Source organism: Bos taurus, chromosome 4 (assembly GCF_002263795.3).
Source record: "Bos taurus isolate L1 Dominette 01449 registration number 42190680 breed Hereford chromosome 4, ARS-UCD2.0, whole genome shotgun sequence".
In the NCBI taxonomy this organism is placed as follows: Eukaryota; Metazoa; Chordata; class Mammalia; order Artiodactyla; family Bovidae; genus Bos; species Bos taurus.
The window spans coordinates 95,801,590-95,823,134 of NC_037331.1; the positions used below are offsets into that span (position 1 = coordinate 95,801,590).

A 21,545-nucleotide genomic window follows, 5' to 3' on the forward strand; every position below is an offset into this window, starting at 1 on the left:
TGCGCCTGCATGCAAGGGAGGCTGGGGTTTACTCAGTTCAGTTCAGTCCCTCAGTCATGTCTGACTCTTTGTGACCCCATGAATTGCAGCACACCAGGCCTCCCTGTCCATCACCAACTCCCAGAGTTCACTCAAACTCAGGTCCATTGAGTCAGTGATGCCATCCAGCCATCTCATCCTCTGTCGTACCCTTCTCCTCCTGCCCCCAGTCCCTCCCAGCATCAGAGTCTTTTCAAATGAGTCAACTCTTCACATCAGGTGGCCAAAGTATTGGAGTTTCAGCTTTAGCATCATTCCTTCCAAAGAACACCCAGGACTGATCTCCTTTAGGATGGACTGGTTGGATCTCCTTGCAGTCCAAGGGACTCTCAAGAGTCTTCTCCAACACCACAGTTCAAAAGCATCAATTCTTTCGCGCTCAGCTTTCTTCACAGTCCAACTCTCACATCCATACATGACCACTGGAAAAACCATAGCCTTGACTAGATGGACCTTTGTTGGCAAAGTAATGTCTCTGCTTTTCAATATGCTGTCTAGGTTGGTCATAAATTTCCTTCCAAGGAGTAAGCATCTTTTAATTTCATGGCTGCAATCACCATCTGCAGTGATTTTGGAGCCCCCAAAAATAAAGTCTGACACTGTTTCCACTGTTTCCCCATCTATTTCCCATGACGTGATGGGACCAGATGCCATGATTTTAGTTTTCTGAATGTTGAGCTTTAAACCAACTTTTCACTCTCCTCTTATTGGGGTTAATTTCTATTTAATATGAGAGGCAATCCCTCTAGCATGAAAATGTTACTGCTATTGGCAATGAGATAGGAATGACTACTAACTGTAACACACCAGTTTGGTGACAACACTGTTGACTTCTGTTCCTTAAGATGAGTGGAGTGGGTGGTTGCTACTGGGGAACCAAGAGATTCTTCTCCCTTACTCTAGATGTGACCATAAGCAAAACCCCTCATGCTTGGATGAAGGTGGCAAAGACTGGGAGTCTGCAGCGGGGCTGCCAACCACCAGTGCTGCAAGGAGGCAGGAATGGGATGAGGGATGCATGGGAGGACAAGTGGAAGGAAGGATGGGAGGGAGATGGGATGGGAGGACAGGTGGGAGGTTGGGAGGGGGTTGGTGCAGGGATAGGTAGATGAAGAACTTCTAGGAGGTGTGACAGCTTAGGTGGGACAGGATGACTCAGGCTACCCAACCAGCAGTTAGTAAGGCCTCTGGAATCCATATATGTTCCAAGTCCCTAGAAAGAGGGCCAGTCAGAGTAAACCCCATTTCTCAGTGGCACAGACAGAAGGCCCTCCCCAAATGCATGTAGAGCACACTCTACGTCAGCAAGGCCCTACGTATGGACTTCCTGTGTGTGCACAGCAGCCAGACCTCAAAATCAGGGGGTAGGAAAGCCCTGGCCATGAGAAAAGGGGGTTCTACCTTCACTTTTCTGACCTTGAGGCTGCCGGGGCCCTCAGCAGGCCAGCCTCCTGGTGAAGGGAGGGTGGAACTGATCACCAAAGGAAGAAGGTCTCTATACATGATCTCCAGACCAGGGCGTGCTATTTCTCATCCCCTTCTTTTTGCACCCTCATCCCATAAGGAGAGGAGGAAGAATTTGGGACCCCAAACAAGTGAAAGATGACTTTCCTGAGAGTGCCATTGGTTGCTAAGAAACTAGTGAGATAAGAAATGGAAACCATCAAGGCACTCCTAAAAATAACCAGATGGACTGGGGTGACTCGTGACCTGTAGCAGCTACATGGCCCACCTCTCATTTAGCACCAAGCAAGAGGGAGACCGTTCGCCCAGAACTTGCATTATTCTCACCACAGTGTCCTCTAAGCAGATGTTTCGTCAATGCTCCCCAGCCCATCTCATCCTGGCCTTCTCCCTCCCTGCCCGAGGTCCTGTCGCATTGACACTACACCAGGGCAGGGATGCCCAAGAGCCCAGCTGCTGCCTCTTTCTTTTTTCTCTTCACTGAAGAGCCAGCTGACCACACGGGAGAGCTCGCTTCTGGCAGCTCTGTAGTCAGAAGAGTGAGCCACTGGCGATGCAGGGGGAGGCAAAAGCCTCTTTGGTGACTCAGACATAATCAGATACAAGGACAAAAGAGTGAGCGCTCTCTCTGACAGCCAAGGCTGGATGCGCACCACAGGCACCAGCAGGAAGGGGTGGGGGAGAGATCAAGGGGCAGGGGGAGAGGGAAAACACAATGCAACTCTTTCAGCAGAACTAGGGTGGGATGGTCAGTTTTTGTGACTGGGAATGGCCAGGATCTCACCCCCTCTTGGTTATTCCCTGTATAAAGGAAGGCAGTTTTCAACTTATAAAGATGGGGACTGTGTCTCTACCATGAGCAAAACGGTATTGTTCATTCTGTCTCAGTTGCCGAGTTAAGAACAACTCCTGGTTTCTTTGACTCTTCAAAAAGATCCAAAATCTGAGCCTCCATCCAGGTTTCCTGTCTTTAAGCTTGGAAGAAAGAGAAAGGGACTCTAAACTCAGAATCGCCATGGAGAGTTGTGCAGGCTGTTCACTGCACAAAGGTGGGGGTAAGCTAGGGCATACAGTCAGCCTGTCACTCAACAAACCACACATTCTGGCGTGGGGCCACATCCTCTGGTAGGAAGGAACACCTTCCTTAATTCGCATGGACACCATATGGGTTGGCAGAGGCCCTGTCTAAAAGGATTGTAAATGGTAGAAAGATTTGGGAGTCAGTTGAATTTGGGGATCTACTTTTCTCTTGGCCACATAAGTCATCTTGGACTGATTACTCAGCCATTCTATATGTATACTTCACCTTCATGGGCACAGAATGAGGTTATAAAGCCTGTCCTCTTATATTCCAGTGCTGCTGTGATGAATAAATAAATAGACTTTCAGCTGGTTGTCTAGCTCAGGTGCTTGGCATACGGAGCTGATGCGACCCAGACAAACCATGAATGTTGTTTATCGTGAGTTAGCTTTGTGCCAAGAGAAACCCAGCTTAATGGCATACAGGTGCCCTCCCCGCCACACACACAGGTGCACAGCTGAGGCTGGATTAGATCAGGGCCTGAAGCATCTAGAGCTCATTGCCTGAGCATCAAGGGACAGCAAGAAGCTCTTCAGGGTTACCATGACATCCCCACAGGACACTGGAAGAACTGCCAGATGGACAGGGCTCCAGTCTGTCTGTGGCAAGATGTTATTCGGTCCCTTGAAGTCTTTTTTGTTTTTCTTTTTTTGGTGAGCGTTAGAGCAGTGGACTGTACTTCTTCCTTGGGCCTAGGAAGATCTGGGTCCTCCACGCAGGGGAGTAGAGCATCGTGGCAACTTCTAGCCATGTCCCATTCTTTTTTTGACTGACAACACCGGGTTCTCGGGCTGTGGGTGTCCCAGTGCAGGATGGGGCTTGGTGCAAGGACCAGCCTGCAAGCTCCACCCACTGCAGAGGGGAAGGGGGCCCCCCTACACACCCCCAGAGAATTGCCTGCTGCAGCCAGGGTCCTGCCTGAGCTCCCTGGGCCAGCACTCACCTCTCCACCCAGTTCTTGTAGCTGGGGATGTCCTTGGCATAGAGCAGCTTGTTGGAGGGGGAGTCCTTGCCCAGCCGGTGCTCCGATGTGGAGCACGAGTCCATGAAGGTCTGGGCCACCACGGAGAGGCAGGCGTCGGTGATGCTGTTCTTGTGGATGTCAAACACGAATTGGGGGTTCTTGATCATGTTGACCCAAAACCGCAGGGGCAGGCTGTGTAGAGGGAAGAGGCAGATGGTCAAGGGAGATGGGGTGGGAGAGCTGGACACTGACCCAGAGAGGTCCCTGGAGGCAGAGAAAAGGCTGGGAAGCAAGCCTTCTGATGGGCCTTTCTCCATGCCATCAGTTCACCTTCTGGGGAGCTGGAGATCAGCAGTGTTGAACAGTCCATTCAGAGATACAGTGTTGATGGGCACTGGAGGTCTCGATGCCCAGCCCAGACTGTAGGACTCCCCAGTGGCCCTGAGAGCACAAGGCTTTGGGGTTCGAAGCAGTCATGACAGGTGCTAGAAAGTGGAATGTCTAACTCTCTCTCCCACTGTCTGCCCCCACGTTAGATACAAAACATATCTGGTTGGCAAATCTTAACTAGCCTGGAACCTAGGCTATTTATTATTCTCTGTCCTCACAGTAACATGTGGAAGAAGCACATGTTCTTCTTCCCTGAAGAAGGAACACTCTTCCTCTCCGCCTGGCCTAATCAATTTGTTTTTACATGGTGAGGGCCCTGGCACTAGACAGTTCAAGCAAAACTTACTGATTCTCATCTCCAAGCTGGCAAGCTGAACAAACCCCACTTCTGGCTCTCACCTGCCCCATTATGTCCTCTCCTTCCTCTCCCTTTCTTATAGTCAGCATCTACTCTATACCAAGAGCCATGCTAGCAGCTGTGGGTACAGCGTGAATAAGACCTATCCCTGGTCCTTGAGAAGCCTGCATTCTGGTGGGCTCATGGGGAGGTCAGGCACGCAATCAAGAATTTTAGGTGCTGGACCCAGAGGATGGAGAGGGTCCAGTTTAAGACCTAGGTTGGTGTGATCAAAGCTACCCAGAGGGACGTGTCCGGAAGTCCGGAAAGTCTTCACAGAGGGGACCACGCTAAATGGTCTCTGTTTTAAAGATACAGAGGTGTTCTTTAGCTGAATGAAGCCTGGAGGAAGAGGGCGAGGAAAAGGAGGAGGAAGGAACCTCCAAAGGGGAATCAGTTCAACAAACAGGACGTGAAACATGCAGTGCGGTCTGGGAACCATAAACCCTCTAGCTATATGCTAGAAAGGATCCTGGAGCATTGGGTAAAGCCTGCCCACGTGCCCCTCTGTGACTACATTCCGCTGCCTCTCTGATCCTGCAACTGCCATCCAGCCTATGGAGACGTAGATGAGGAAGTGGGATGGCACCCAGCAAGGGATCACTTATTTCCCTCCCTCTGCCCCCACCTCCTCACCTCCTGCCATGTGCCCTGATGTTTTATTGTTGTTTTGGTTGCTGTTCTCACGGTTGGTAATAGTTGGTAACAGTCATAATGTTCCTATGTGTTTGGCTTGCTTCTTAGAACTAAAAGTCTTTTGAATTACATTATTTCAACCCAGCAAGAACAAGATGTCTATATTCGTTGTATCTTCCAGCAGCCAGCATATACATAAAACAAATGCTAAAATACAGTAAGACCTCATGTTCAAGACTGCCAATCAATCAACAAGTATTTATTAAGTTCCTACGAAGTGTGCTCTGGAGCCAGCACTGAGGTCTAACAATGTTAAGTGGCCCTCATTTCATCCTGGGAAATCCAAAGAGCAAATAAAGGGATGGTAAAAGTTCTGACACTCGGGGGAAAGTCAGGGTCACTGCAGCTGCCCAGGGGAGACCCTGAGAGCTTGGCTTAGAGCCCTGGATGCAGGGTTGCCCAAATGATGAAACCTCCAGTCACATCTTCCTGCTTCCCGAAGTTCAACATGGAGAGGGACCCTGGAGCCCACACTTGCCACATGGATGTTTCTTTCCAACACTCTCCTTCCTTCAGCCAGTTGTGCTGACAGGCAAATCAAACAGGGAAACCACAGCAGCTCCTGCCTAATGAAATATTAGCATATTATTAACATTAGTGGTGGCACTAATCTCTGGTTGATTGCAGCCACTCAGGCTAAATGAGCAGGAGGTTTATTTAAAAGAGAAAAGGCAGGGGGATGAGGAGGAAGGGGGCAGGGGAGAGGGTGAGCTACAACTTTGGCCAGGAATAAGGAAACAATCTCTTTCCAATCAGGAACAATGGACCCTGAGTCAGTATGTAGACCTCATAATTCCTGGACTGACTGAGTCTTGCGCAGGTGGCCATGGTCAGGGTTGGGGAAGTGTGTTCTCTGGTGAGAGGACCTGAGAGTTGGTACTCCTGCCTGACTGCCCTTCACTGGGACCGGAGCTCTTTCTGAGAACAGCTGGCACTTGGAAGAGCTGGAGGGAAGGAAGACTCTGCCCTCCCCCCGAAGGACTTTATTGGATCTTGGAGGTGGATTTAGCCCAGTGGGAGGTGTATGCTCATTTAGATACCATTTCAGGGGATGCACTTGTAAAGGTTACAAGGGCATGGTCTGGAAATAGCAGCTCTCCCAGGATAAGGTCTGGACAGGGCATTTCTTATATTCTGAAGGCTGCAGGCATTCAACTCAGGTGGTAGGAAGGAAGACTCAGTGGCAGAGAGAAGCAGATTAGGTGGGTCAGGGACATGCCCTTGGAACAGCTCTGCAGAGTCATTCTGTAAAGGTGTGCAGAGTCAAATGCAATCCTTCTTTTTTTTTTTTTTTTTTCTGGCCATGCCATGTGGAATGTAGGATCTTAGTCCCCAGACTGAGGATCAAACCCATGCCCCCTGCATTGGGAGTGCAGAGTCTTAACCACTGGACCACCAGGGAAGCCCTCAAATGCAGTCTTACCTACGGGCAGTCACCGGGAAAGGCCAGACCTGCAAGCCTTTCAGAAGAGGGAGCAGCCTTCACCTAGTGCTGGACTAGATGGGATCCAGAGTCTAACTGTCTTATTTCCGAAAGGTCACAAGAACTCCACAATGTACCCCGAATTACCGTGGGAGCAACCCTACTCTTCCGTTTTACATCCAAAACTGTTCCTGCCTGACTTTCCAAATTTAGTGGAGATGCACTATTCTTCAGGGGAGAGAGGAAGCCAGAGCATCCTACCCTGAATAACATTCCAATGCCCCAGGCTGGGACCCTGGGCTGTCAGGGTGGCTGGCTGAGCCCTAGTACCATGTCAATCCTGGCAGTTGGCAGGTGCTACTCTGAAAGAATGGGCTGGGGAAGAACACCCCAGGACAGGGACTGTGTAAAAGCTACTGGGAGGCGATTCTGGAACTAAAGGGACTAAATATAAGACGGCTTTACCCTAGGTGGAACTCTCAAGTAGAGACCATCTTGGCTCTGCATCTCCATCAATATTTATTGAGTCCCAGCTCTGTGCAAGATTCCGCCACGACAGCTGCATACTGATGTCTGACCTTGCAGTCTCAGTGAAACAACCGACACATGAACGAAGGGAAAGGCGGATAAAGGCTAAAGGAGAGAGGGGACCGTGATGAGACACCTACAGTGTCATTTAAGAGTTAGAGGCTCCCCTCGTCTCAAAGACACCCTAGTTATGGGACAGTCCCTTCCCCAAAGGGAATTCTGAAAAGGGAAAACCATGTCTTGAATGAACTGGAAAGACTCCCATGTTCATCTAGGTGACTCCTAGCTGTGCTCCAAACTCCATTTAAGAGTCTCTGTGAGCTCCTGCCTGTCTACAGCCCGGCTGCACACACGCACTCCACATCCTCACATGTGCCCCTCTATTCAAACAGCTGCCGTCCTGTCAGCCCACGGAGGGCAGGAGGCACGACCCGAGTCTTTGCAAACTCAGGGTCCAGCATGTCAGGCACAGGGGAGGGACCAGGATGTGAGAGCGACCTGGCTGTGACATCTGGCATGCTCATGTTTGCTCATTTAGTTGGTTTAATGTTTGTTGACTGAAAGAACCAATGACAAAGATGGACGACTCCACTGAGGGAAGGGAGAGAGGAAGTGAACGCCCAAAAGGACCGGAAGCAGGTGGAGCCCCACAGAGCGCCTGCGCAGAGCTGCCGCAGCGGGGAAGGCGGGCTGGCCCCTTCTGCTTGTCTCCAAGGCCGACCATCAACTCGGGGGTGGCCTCTCCCCGTGCGGCTTCCACTTGCCCTTCACTCACCAATTGCTCTTCCAGGTGTGGCGGACGTGCGGGTCGTGGATGCCGTGCTTGTCCGCCTGCTCGTCCAGAAAGTCGAACATGTACTTGATGGCCAGGGGCAGGGCCGAACCGCGGTGCGCCGTGCTGAAGATGGTCTCGAACAGGTCGTCCACGAACTTCTGCAGCGTGCCCTGCGGAGGGGACCAAGTTCACAGTTCGCCCGCCCTGAGAGCTCTGAGGACGGGGCTGTATGATCGCCCGGCCTCCCAGATGGCGGAGGGGAGGGGAGGCCAGCACACAGCCAGGCCTGCTTGGGTAAAATCGCATAAGCGCGTGCAAAGAATCTGCACCCTCCTCCTGCCCGCTCTCATCTGTCTCGGAGCAGCTTTCCATTTCCCCGGCACGTGGAAAATAGATATAACACTGATGACTGGACCTAAGGAAGCCTCCCTCTGCCAACACCGCGGTTTGGTTTTAACACCCTTCGGTGGTGTTATTTTAGCACTTTTCACAAATGCTAATGAACAACTCACTCGGTCAGAGCAGAGAAGCACAATCTGCTGGTTCTGTTCGGGCATTACTCACGTCAGCTAATGAACAGTTTACTCATTTGGATCCACAAAGAGCAGAGCTGGGGCCAGTCTCGGGCCTTGTGGGACTAACTGTAGGCACACAGGGTCCCCAGAACCAGGATTAGAAAGGGGGCCTGCAAAGTCACTGATGGGGCCGCAGTTTCCACCACTAGAGACTGTATATGACACCCCAGAGATATATAGCCAGTCTTCCAGAAGGCATGGCAGAGGACCAGGAATGCACATGGCTAGTGTCTCTCTATTTGAACAAGGGCAAGAGAAGGGATTGGAGAAGGCAATGGCACCCCACTCCAGTACTCTTGCCTGGAAAATCCCATGGGCGGAAGAGCCTGGTAGGCTGCAGTCCATGGGGTCGCTAAGAGTCAGACATGACTGAGCGACTTCACTTCACTTTTCACTTTCATGCATTGGAGAAGGAAATGGCAACCCACTCCAGTGTTCTTGCCTGGAGAATCCCAGGGATGGGGGAGCCTGGTGGGCTGCTGTCTCTGGGGTCACACAGAGTCGGACATAACTGAAGTGACTTAGCCGTAGCCGTAAGAGAAGGGATGGAATCGAGACTTCAGACTGCGTGCCAGCCTGGATGTATGGGAGGGGCTGGCTGCAGGACTGGGTTGAGAAGAATGCTGAGGTTCTGTGCTGGGAAGGAGATCAGGCTGATGAGCAGGGCCTGCATGGATGGATGACTGAGGTGGGGGTCAGGGTGGCACCAGCACAGATGCTAGGTATTTGCCAGCTCTGACATTTCTGTGGGGTGATGACACCCCACCCCATAACCCACCCGCACCCCACACCCTGGCTGACGTCCTGTACCTTAGTGGCCAGCAGTCGTGTAAGATAGATTTCAGACACCATCTTGCTCCCCCGGTCCCCCTCCTTCTGGTCCCCGTGCTCATGGTTCTTCACCAGGTGCCACATCTTGACTCCGCTCTCCAGGTCAGGGGTGATCATTGGTGTGCGCGAACGGAGGCTGTCGGGGCTGCCCGTGTACCGGATCATGTTTTCTGCCAATGCAAGGACCCAGGCAGGTAAGGCCACCCAGCCTTCCAGCCTATTGTTTATGATACACCTCGGCTCCAGCTGAGGCCAACTCTGATCCTTCTTGCCTCTGGAGGCGCTTCTGTCCATTCCTGAAACTGGAACATCTTTTCCACCGCCTCCAGGAAATTCTCTGTGTCTTGTCCACCCAATCGGATTCCTTTCCCTCTTGTACTTGCATCTCTCCAGCCCTTATGATTCAATTTGTAAAAAATACAAGCTTGTCTCTTTTTGTACTTTCCTTGTAAGAGCTCTCAAGTCTCAGGATGTGTTCTGTGTCGCCAATTAAGTACCAGTGAAAGAGCTCGGGGTGGTGGTCGGGGGGGAGGGAGAGGGGGCCTTCCCCTGTGGCGTCAGTGGTAAAGAACCCACTTGCCAATGCTGGAGACACAAGTTCTATCCCTGGATGGATCGAGAAGATTCCCTGGAGGAGGGCATGGCAACACACTCCAGTATCCTTGCCTGGAGAATCCCATGGACAGAGGAGCCTGGCGGGCTCCAGTCCATAGGGTCGTACAGTCAGACTGAAGCGACTTAGCACGCGCTCCTGAAAGAGCTGGGACCCTGTTTCCCTTAACCGGTGACTGACCAGCTGAGTGATCGCCCTGCCACTTGTGTACCTTCGCCTGCCTCTCTCGCCTGGACCATTTGTCTGCTGCGACAGGTGTGGTGAGATGAGTGCCGAGCGGGAAAAGAAGAGGCAGGTCCCACTGTGTGCAGGCACCACTGTGTGTTGTCTTCTATTTCCCAGAACCGTCTCATGAAGCTGGTGGCTTTTTCAGCCAGTTTTGCTGGTAAGAAGGCACCGGGGCGTCCAGCCCACCTCTGGCACCCTTCTCCCCACCCCGAGGAGCAGAGACCTGGGTCTGTACCTTCCCTCAACTGCTTCATAGTGTGTGACCTTTACCCGTCATTTAGCCTCTGTGCATCAGAGTTATCATTTGCTAATCTGCATAACAGGGGGAAATAATAATTATTTAATTCACTGATTATTATGAACCTGACGTTTGATAATGAGTTATCACAAACGTGGAAGCATCTTAGAGACTGTAGGACGCTCAGGAAGGTTAGACTTTCTTCTTGTTTCCAGGGACGAAGCTCCTGCATCAGAGTCCCTGCTCAGAACCAGGAACCTTCTTTTGCGTACAGTGTGCCTTTCTGGGGGCCAAGCTGCCTAACTCCCCGCATCCCTCCCCACTCCCTATCCCTGGCACCCACTATCTTCCAGCAGTGCTGCCATGGTGACCACAGCTGCTCAGGGGGCATCCTTTCTTCCCCAGAAAGATTTGATGAACTCACCGTATTTACTGGCTGAGGTCCTGGAGACAGTGGAGTTGTTCACTGCATTGTAGGCTGTCACTTGCTTGGACACTAAGGCCACCACAGAACCATCTGGCACCTACCGGGGAAAGGCAGGTAAGGGCCTGGTCACAGAAACTGCCACCCAGTCAGGACGAACGTGGTCCTTGGGGACAATCAGGGCCTCACTGAGAACCAGGGGATGGAGGAGGCTGTCAGTTTTCCTTTGATGAAACAGGACAGATCTGAGTATAGAACTGTAGTCCATGGTGGGGCTCACTCTTGGAGTGACTCAGGCAAGAGCCTCTCACCAGCACCCTCTGTCCTTATGCTTCCCTGGGACAGCACCCAGCCTTAAACTCCAGGGCTCACCTAAGAAAGGCTTTTGCTCAGGGTCTTTGCCCATGCCCTGCAGGAAGCGCACACCCAGCATGCTATCTCCAGGAAGGTCAGGGTGTCGTGGGGTCCCATGTTTTCCCTGGGTCACTAAGGGCACACAAAGTGCTGGTGAAGAAGTGGGTTTAGGGCTTGGTAAGAACCTCAGGATGACCCTGTTATTCACCGACAGAGACCCCCAGGGACCTGGCTGCCTAGCTTGCTAGCCCCTCCCCATCCATGGTCCCCTCACCTGGTAATGTGCCAGGGTGTTGAGTCTCTTCCAGTCATTCTCAATCTTAGTGGTGATGTCTTCATCCTGCAGGATCATCCTCGCCCCGCTTCCTTGTCGCCACTCTGTAGGGGGAACAGTTCCATCTCAGACAGGCCCTTGGGCCCCTCCCATGGGACCCTGAGGACCCCTGTGCAGGCAAGTGCACGGCACCACCTCAGGGTGCCTCCAAAGACAGACAGGTGCTCGCAGATGCTCCCAGAGGAGGGGTGCAGAAGCACAGGGGGACCCTGATTCCCAGGTCTGGTTCTCATCCCAACAAACTATATGACAGACATAGGAATAATGTCACCTCCACTGCCCACGTGTTCCTGGTGGGTGGCCACATCGGCAAGAAGTCAATGCTGATTAAATGAATGAAGAAGGCAGGGGGCTTCCCTGGAGGCTCAGTGGTAAAGAATCGTCCCACCAAAGCAGAAGACACGGGTTTGACTCCTGATGTGGGAAGATCTCACTCTGCCGTGGAACAGCTAAGTCCAGTACACCACAGCTACTGAGCCTGTGCCCTAGAGTCCAGAAACTGCAAATACCGAGCCCACATGCCACACCTACTGAAGCCTGGGCATCCTAGGTGCTCTGCAACAGGAGAAGTGACTGCAAGGAGAAACCTCTGCACCGCAACTAGAGAAAGCCCACATGACAATGAAGACCCAGCACGGCCAAAAATAAGTATTAAAAAAAAGGCACGTGAGGACACTTAAGGACATACTAAGCAAATGCAAGGTGGCATCACCAGTGTCACGTACTCTTTGCTTGACTGTGAGGTCTTGGAGCTAACGAGACCAAGACGGCAAATTCCACCACTAGGCACCCTCTTCCTATTCCAGGGGTGCGACTTGGACCCAAAAGCCAGCAGGTGGGCCAGTCTTGGCAGAGAGATTGAGTAAATGTACGTGGAGGGGCCAGCAAAACCTATCCTCACACCCAAGAACAGCCACAAAGTCGATGTGGAGAACAGCATCTTGGTGATCTATCCGACACCTAATTTTCTTTGATGCCATAGGTGTACGGTTACCTCCCACCTTATCCTCATGGGTCCCAGACACCTACACACATGGGTTCCCTGATGGATCCCACATGGGGGAACAGGAGACTGTTTCTCATCTGCCAAACCCTCACCGCCACATGTGGTACAAATCACGTGGGGATGGGGACACGCACATTCCTGTCCTGAAAAGTTCGCACATGGAGACCCAGGTGCAAGCCAGACACAGACCAGCTCTCGTGCACGAATGCATCCACATCCACACACGCACACATGCTCACATGCACACACCAGAAAGGAAAACGGCCTTCTCAATTCAAGTACAACATGTGTGTCTGCCAAAAAGCCAGGAATCTGGTTTCCAAGCAGCCATGACCCCACTCAGCGCCTCACAGATGCTGAGATTCTGAAACGGGTGAGAGCACCGGGTTTTTGCGGCGTGCGGGTGGGGGCTGGCGTGAGTTACCCTCTGTCCTGGTCTAACCCCGCCTTGGATTTTTTACTGTGGCTCCACAGACACACATTTCGGCTTCTCTCCCCTGTTCTCTCCTGTCCAGCTGAGGGAACATGACTGATTCCTTCCTGCCTTGTGCACTTGGCATGGCCAGTGCTGCAGATGAGAATCCGGCCCAGGAAGGGAGCTGCCTGCCTTCAGCAGGAACAGAGATGTTCCTAACAGCCACGTCCATGCCTCTAGCTCCCGAGCTTGTCTGCTGCCTGGTTTAGAGCTTCTTGTAGCAACAGGCTGTCCCAGGAATGAAAACATGAGGGTGCCATGTGGGTTCACTGGAGCAGAGGAGCCTCCAGAGGTCTCTGGGGACCAGCTGTCACTTAGTGCTGTTGACGGCACGGCTGGACTCGATCACGGTGGTGAGGGTCTGGGGGCAGGTGGGGTGGTATGTAAAAGGGCAGATGCCCCACTGGGGCACCTGGTCATCAGCATTTTGTTTGTTTGTTGTCATGTTGTCTGTTGTGGGTTTTTTGTTTTGGATTTTATGCAGGTAGGTATGAGTGCATGTTTTTTGAGTGGTTGCAGTGGCGTGCTGCAGTCCATGGGGTCGCAAAGAGTCAGACAGGACTGAGCAACTGAACTGAACTGAAGACTAGCCTGGGCCAAGGATAAGGCAGGGACACACGTTGTCCCAGTTGCACAAAGATAAATGGCCCTGAATGATAAAGCCTCGTGGGTCTCCCCTCTTGCCTTGTGAATGGTGCCAGGCCATTAAGTCAGAGGAGAACACATGGATGGGGGCCCAGAAGGCAGGCAGTGCTCTGCATGCTCCACATGGGAGCCGGAGGAGGAACAGGGGCCCAGCTCTGGACACTAAGTCTCCTGGCCAGGCCCGAGGGTAGAGGACTGCGCTTCACTAAAGAGGCCATGGGGCTGGCCAGGATTAAGTGGGGTAAGGTACCCACAGAGGGCCAGCTTGCTGGTGTGCACTGGCTCCCTTGCCAATGGCTCTGTAGCACCTCTCAGGGGGATGTAAACAAACCAAACCACCTGGGGGACCGAGCAATGACAGCTGGTGACTTAATGCTGGAGCTGGACGCAGAATTCCTCGCTATACAACTGCCCTGAAGTTGTGCAGTGCGCAGCCTGTGCGGCCCTATGCAGCAGCCCTGGCTCTGAATCGTGTCCAGCAATTATGTAAGCAAATGAAAGTCAGTCTGCCTCTCTGCCCTCGACTGAAAAAATGTAGGGCAGAGTGCGGCCATCCTCCCCCGACTCAGGGCAGCCAAGGGATGATGGCTTGTCCTTGGGAGTACAAAACTGATGCCACCAGATGCCCAGCAGCAGGGCTAGCCCAGCACGTGGCACACAGTAAGTACCTGATGAGTATTTATTACATGAATAATACATAAGTGAAAAGAGTGAAATAGATGAATAGATGAAAGAGGAGAAAGAGTAAGTGACTGAGTAACGGTGGCTTATTTTCCAAGCAGTGAAAGGATTTTCTACCCGTGGGTTGCTGCTCCATGGTGGGCAGACAGCAAGCTACAGGTCAACTGTGAGCTGAACTGTTAGAACTTGGGACAAAGGTAGAGCTGACCTCCAGAAGCTCAGCTGGGCACATTCACTGCCAAAGTGAAAGTTCCCTGGAATGATTATCACTCGTTCTTCCAGTTTTACAACTGGGAAATTAAAGAAGCAGGTTGGGAAGGCAGACCTGGAGGTCACTGCAACTTGGAGCTCTGTAGTGTGGTGCTCACCACGTGTGTGAGCCACTCAAGTGTTGGGGGTGTGGACAGTGATGGCTGTACTGGAGCTTGGGCTGTGACCACACTGGGATGCTGGTGGGTAGCTGCCTCCCCTCAACTCCAGACTCTGAGCTCCAGGAATCCCAGTGGGACACAGCCCTTCCACCTCCACAAAATCAAGTCCATGTGGATGGGGTTACATGCCTTCCACGCTGGCTGAGGCTTGTGGTCAGTGATATGCAGTGGGCAGCAGGATGGTCAAGGGCGGCAGGAAGCCTGCCCATCACTGTTATCAGTGCTTAGTCACATGTTTAGGGGCTGTCAGAAGAGGTGTCCTGTCCATTGGTCCTGCCAGCCCCGGCCCCTGCCTCTGGGGTGCCAGCGGGCAACAGGGAGGCAATGACTATTGTCTTTTTTGGCAACTATCTCAAAAAGTTAAGAATGTTCCTCCAAAGGCCAATATGATGATAGAAAGCTGGAGAACACTTAGTCCTGCTTTCAGATCTCTCGAGTGAAGTGAAGTGTCAGTCACTCAGTCGTGTCCGACCTCTTTGTGACCCCATGGACTGTAGCCCACCAGGCTTCTCTGTCCGTGGAATTCTCCAGGCAAGAATACTGGAGTGGGTAGCCAGTCCCTTCTCCAGGAGATCCCGACCAAGGACCTAGGTCTCCTGCATTGCAGGCAGACTCTTTACCGTTTGATCCACGAGGGAAGCTCTCTTAGATCTCTCAAGCCTGTTATTCTCCTCCTACAGGAAAGATGCTATGTGCTTTTTCCCCTGAAATATCAGAAAGGTGAAAAAGTGAAAACCTCTGTTCCATCTCCAAACCAATCCTGAAGAATGACCGCAAGAAATATGGGAGCCTGGTGTTGGCAGCTTCATCCCTGGGACATGCAGGAAAGAAGAGAGGCCGTGGGTGGCCTGCCCAGCTGAGCCGGAATGAAGAAGTATGGATGCAACATGAGGGCAGGGCGTCCCTGGCACCAAGTGACATAAGTGGGCTAAACCCATCCCTCAATCTCACTCTTCTCTGCCCAGGGTCCTCAAACTCACCTGTGGCCTGAACACATGTCATTTCCATGTCACTCTTTTCCTTCCTTTTCTGAAACCCCATATCCAAGCCAGCTAGGGCCTCTCTTTCCCCAGACTCACCATGGGGTATCTCAGGAAAATCAAACAGGGTAGGCTCCGCTTTCTGGAATGCTCCTGTGCTCCTTCAAGACCTGCTCTTGACAGAGGTAGGGGCCATGGAGCTCACATTGGGACCAGGAACAGCCAAGGTCAAAGATCAAAGCTGCTGGCTTCCCTCTGTCCCAGGAAGAGTCCAGCCCACAAAGTCCAGCCAGCATGGCTGGCTTCGTGAACCCTCATCCCTACCCAGTGGTAGAGAGCCCCAAGGGTGGGGTGGGCCAGTTGAGGGCAAGGCAGACCTGCAGTCTTCAGGTCTGGTGTCCTTGGCAGTGTGGGCGGCTGGTCAGGTCACGAGGCCCCCGAGCAAGGGCATATCTAATTTTGTGCTCTGGGTACTTCTGCATATTCAACATAGGCTTAGTCCTAATAACAGTAATGGAAATCAACAGTATCCAGGTCTCCTCATCCCAGGTTCAGCATTCTTTCCACCAAATAGGCTCCTTCTGTCTTGCCTATGAAAACAGCACTAAAAATATCTCTCTTTTGTGTCCACACCTTACTGTGTACCAGGTGACCCTGTTAGAACAGCCGGGGGGCAAAGTGACAGCTGGGCCAAGGGCCAGTGTCCTCTGGATGAATGCCCAGCTGCCTGGACAGCTTTGCCTGCCCACGGGACCCAGTGAGACTGGAAAATGCCTCAAGGCACCAAATGATGTGAGCTCGGTGATGGTCCCAGTGAATCCCGAGACAGGGACTCATCACCCTGCCCACGCTGGACCAGGTCATCTCCCCGCTCCCCCCAGACTAGGACACAGGAGGCATCTCCTACGGCCACCATGGTGAGAATCCACATCCGGAAAGTCTTAGAGCTCTAACCTCACTCACTCAAAACTGAGTGCCCACGGTGTGCTAGGCACTGTGCTGGCAGGACATTACACGGGTGAAAAAGAAAACTTCCTAACACGAAAGCCCTGGCCCCTGAAGGCCTCTGTGTGTGTGGAAGGTTATGCAGGAAAACAAAGGCGCACAGACCCAGAAAAGGGGGAGGGTAGAGGAGTATTTGGGGGTCGGGGAGGTGTTCTGGCCCACAGGGGCCACTTGTGTGACACTTCTAGGGATTCATGAGGATGAGTCCTTGTGGGAAGGAAGGAAGTTTGGAACTGAGTTAAGAAAGGTCTGGAATACCATTACTTTACTAATATCTTAGTCTAGTGTCTAAGGCATCTAGGGTTGTGCTGGTAAACCAGAGACGGGGGTGGATGAAAAGGAGTAGGGGAGCCCTGCCCAAGAAGGGGAGGACCTGGCCAAAGGCGGGGGTGGGGTGGGGTGGGATGCTCAGGAGATAGGATGGTACCTGGAGGTTCTTGGAGAAGAAGGGGTGGGAGCAGCAGTGGGGTGCCCCCACATTTCTGAGAGGTGTCTGGAGGAATAGTAGGGAGCTGAGGTGTAGAGGAAGGAGGGGTTTATCTGCAGGCCAACCCTGGAGGAAACACTGGCACCCAGTACATCACTGGTCTGGCTCCTGGAAGGTCCCCTACCCACCAGCAGGTATCACTCGGAGAGGGAAACCCCCCTGGGAAGCACGATCCACTCACTAGCTCAGGGCATCATAGTGTGCATGCAGACAGGTGCACACGCATGTGCATGCACACACATGCATAGTCACACACATGCACACACGCACGCATATACTCACACAAGCACCTCATTTCACCCCCTAAGGCTCTGCAGCCACCAAACTCTGCCTGCCCCGGCCCCTAGTCCAATCTTTGCATCAGCCTCTCTCCTCAGACCCATCACAGGAAGCTTTAGGAGGGGGTGAGCTAGAGGGATGAAGGAGGTGCCCACCAGGCTGGTTAGAACTGGCTGAGTCAACCCTTCTGATCCACAGGGAACCAACTTCAGAACTAGCTGCCTGCACTCCCACTCCAGGTAGCCTTTCTTTCCTGCCGGGTGCTGAGCAGGATCTCAGCAGGTGCACACGCCAGCCTGCACAGGGCCCTCTCTACCTCCCAAACCAGGGTCCCGAGCAGAAGGCTAGAGGAGGAGACACAACTCTACTGCTGCACACCTGTCTGCAGGTGAGCCCCAAGGAGAACACCTGGCAGGGAGCCTGGATGCCCTCGGCACCCAGCCACTCCGAACTGTGGGAGGGAGCAGCTTCAGAGAAGAGTGGGGAGAGGCCAGAAGAGAATCAGTGTCAATGCAAATAGTTGGGAAATTGACTCAGGAATTGGGGGAGGGCATCTAAATATAATTTGTTAAAAGAGGAATAATTTTATGGTGAGAGCAAATTCTAAAATATAAAATAAGTGAACTAGGAAATGTGGTGTTTAAAAGAAGAAATCCCTAAATCGAACAGTGCCATCTACTTTCAAGCCCTAGGTCTTTGCAAACTGTAAAGTGCGGTGCACCAGCTAGTTGTCGCTTTGGGGAAGTCTGGAGAGCTAAAGGAAAAAGTGGGCTGTGCTCCGCTACTTGATTTAAGAGAGGTGAGCTAGAGCTTAATGGATATTCTTGAACATGGAATAATATGGAGGCTCTGGTGGTGCTCCAGGGTGGTGTGCCATGCTGTGCTGTGTCGAAGAAGAGTTAAGAGGCAAGAGATGGGCGGCTGGAAGGAGGAAAGGTGACCCAGGTATTCATATGCATATCACCAAGGGAAAATTGCTGGCTCTGACCTCTTCACAGCTCAGCCTGCAGCCCCCTGCCCTACTCCAGGCTCCAAGCACAAAGGACAGACACACTCACAATCCAATTTGCTATACTTCCACCTTCCAGGGAGAGAAGGAGGTGAAATAAAAAAGAAAAAAAAATCCCATTATCTTTATCTGTCCTTCCCATCAGGTGCAGCGAAAAATGCAAACTGGGGCGACAGCTGCTGTGAACTCTTTATATTTCACTCAGAAGATAGTGTATCTTTTTGTTGCATACAGGAATTAGTTATTTGAAAAAATATACCCTTTCAGACAGAAGGGGTGGCGGAGTTCTGGGGCTATTGATGGGGCATTTGCATTAAACCAGAGGAACTGGGAGGTCATGGCCTGTGGAGGAGCTTGTGAGGGAAGGGAACGGTTGTTCTCTTCACTTCCTGCTGTGTGACCAGGGCCCAGGCTCTGTGCCTCTCTGAGCTACAGAGTCTCCTCCTGTGCAGTGGAACAGAATTGCATCAATTATGTCCTCCGGGGAATGAAGAGAGGAGACAAAGAGTCCCTTGGCTCAGAGAGAGCAGTGTCCAGCCTCCTTCTACTGTGCAAAGAAGTGAGGAACTCTTAGCCGTATGGCTCCCTCTGCGCTGGGCATTTCCCCAGGGCAGGCTCTTATGAGATGCTGGTTGAGGAGTTTGGTGGTGTAACAGGGTTGTGGTTTATTTGGTCACTGAGTCGTGTCTGACTCTGTGACCCCATTGATGGTAGCCCACCAGGATCCTCTGTCTGTTGGATTTCCCAGCAAGAATACTGGAGCAGGTTGCCCTGACCTCTCCAGGAGATCTTCCTGACCCAGGGATCCTACATTGGTAGGCAGATTCTTTATCACTGAGCCACCACTGAAGTCCAGCATAAGGGAGTACCTACAACCAATACCTGTGGGTGGAAAGGGGCATCAACTTGGCGAGGACAGCCTCACATATAACAAAGCGGGGAGCCCTAGCACTGTGCTTTCAAAGCTCCCAAGGCCCACTGGTCCCAGCATAGTCCTTAACTCCTGCCCTGGGATGTCTTCCCTTCCCTGGATTCCAAGAGACTGAAACAAAGGCAGGTTCTGTGTCCTTCGCTTTGACTCTTACAATGGTTAGTTCTATCATATGTCAACTTGTCTGGGCCACAGTGCCCACCCAGATAGCTGGTTAAAAATTATTCTGGATGTTTCTGTGAGGGTGTTTTTGGATGACATTAATATTTAAATTGGTTGGCTTTGAGTAAAGTGGATTGCCCTCCATAATGTAGGTGGACCTCTTCTAATTAGGCGAAGGCCTGAGTAGAACAAAAGATTGACCTCCCCTGAGCAGGGGGGACTTCTGCAGCAGATGCCTTTGGACTTGAACTGTAACATGGCTCTTCCCTGGGTCTCAAGCCTGCTGGTTTTCCCTATAGATTTTGGACTTAACAGCCTTCATGCTAGACACTGAATGTTTGTATCCCCCCAGAATTCATATGTTGACTCCTAACCCTCAATGAGATGGCATTTAGAAGCGGGGCCTTTGGGAGGGTGCCTGAGGTCATAAGGGTGGAGCCCTCATGAATGGGATTAGTGTCCTTATAAAGAGGATCCCAGAATGCTCCCTGGAGAAGAAAATGGCAACCCACTCCAGTACTCTTGCCTGGAAAATCCCATGAACAGAGGAGCCTGGCAGGCTATAGTTCATGGGGTACAAAGAGTTGGACATGATTGAGCGACTGAGCACATGTTTTCTTGCCCACTTTCTGTCATATAGTCCCAATAAGAGGATGGACACCTATGAACCAGGAAGTGGGTTCTCACTGGATACTAAATCTGCTGACACCTTGATCTTGGACTTCTTAGCTGCAAGAATTGTGAGAAATTATTTTCTGTTGTTTATAAGTCAAGCAGGCTATGGTATTCCATTATCCCGGCCCAGACAGATTCCTCCTGGTCCATTATTAATGAAATCCTCCATAACTGCATGAACCAATTCCTTCAAATAAGCCTTTCTCTATATAAACATATCCCATCCCATTGGTTCTGTTTCTCTGGAGAACACTGGCTAATACAGTTCCCCATCTTGGCTCCTCAATGCCTGGAGAAGCTGGTGGAGTGGGCAGGGTAGGAGAGCTTCAGTCCCAGGAACAATGAACAGAAGTGTTGGGAATGGGGGACTAGGCCAGGCCAGGCGCCACAGTGATGATGAAAGGTAGGGGAAGGAGTTGGGGCTGGATGTACTTAGGATAATTACAGAGGTGGTTTAAAATGTCTTTGTTTCCTTCTAAGCTGGCTTGGGACAGATGTCCATGCCTTGCCAGGATGGGGAGGGCAGTCTTTGCCCAATGCCCTCAGCTATGGAAAGAGGCAGCATGGAGGGAAATGAAGTGGAGGGGTATGCTTGGCTGTCTTGCCTCCAATGCATGTGCCTCAGAGACTTCTCTGTGCCTACATGCTATGTGTCCCTTTGTTGCTGTTGTTGTTTAGTTGTCCAGTTGTGTCTGACTCTTTTATGACCCCATGGATTGAGATTTTCCAGGCAAGAATACTGGAGAAGGTTGCCATTTCCTTTATCCAGGGGATCTTCCCAACCCAGGGATCGCACTCATGTCTCCTGCCTGCATCTCCTGCATAGCAGGCAGATTCTTTACCACTGAGCCACCAGGGAAGCCCGTATGTCCCTTTGGCACAGATGAATTTTTGATAACAATCTCACCTTATATTTGTAAACTGCTTTCAGGTTTCAAGGCACTTTCACCTACACAATGGGAGAAACTTGCCTTGCCTCTCTCTCCCCACGGAGGCCATGCAACTGAGTGGGAGCAAATCTTATGGAAGAAGCATTTGGGTCTCTGAGGAGGCCCTATTTTATTTGTTATGGAATCTGGCTTTGGTAGAAAGAAGACCAGAGTTGCGGGGACAGCTCCAGACCCTTCATTTAATAGAAAAGAAGGAAATTCCTCAGAAGAGCATCCATCATGGGAGGCCTTTGTGAGAAGTTCAATATGATGCCACTTCTCCAGGAAGACAAGGCCCCAGATGCTCAAATTGTCTCCTTCCTTTGGTTTCTCCCCTTTACCCTGCCTTCTGTGAAGCCTCATCCATCCAGCGATCCTGCATCCTCCCCAGCAGCTCCTGTGATGAGAAAGATGGCTCCTTTGCCCTCTTGGAACCTGGTGAGCACCATGCCCCTGGCCTGAGCAGCCTCTAACTCGAGAGAGTAGCAACTCTTGG

At 51.8% G+C, this 21,545-nt stretch overlaps 1 protein-coding gene across 2 annotated transcripts in view; it reads right to left on the reverse strand.

Annotated features, from left to right (window-relative positions):
* PLXNA4 (plexin A4) overlaps positions 1 to 21,545 on the reverse strand; it is a 482,520-nt gene that overhangs the window by 13,329 nt on the left and 447,646 nt on the right. For both annotated transcript variants that reach the window (XM_005205749.3, NM_001191504.3), the window contains 5 exons: positions 11,295 to 11,398; positions 10,667 to 10,766; positions 9,143 to 9,333; positions 7,758 to 7,927; positions 3,528 to 3,740 (listed from right to left, as the gene is read on the reverse strand). In XM_005205749.3, the coding sequence (XP_005205806.1) occupies positions 3,528 to 3,740; positions 7,758 to 7,927; positions 9,143 to 9,333; positions 10,667 to 10,766; positions 11,295 to 11,398 (778 nt within the window). The remainder of the gene's footprint in view (positions 1 to 3,527; positions 3,741 to 7,757; positions 7,928 to 9,142; positions 9,334 to 10,666; positions 10,767 to 11,294; positions 11,399 to 21,545) is intronic.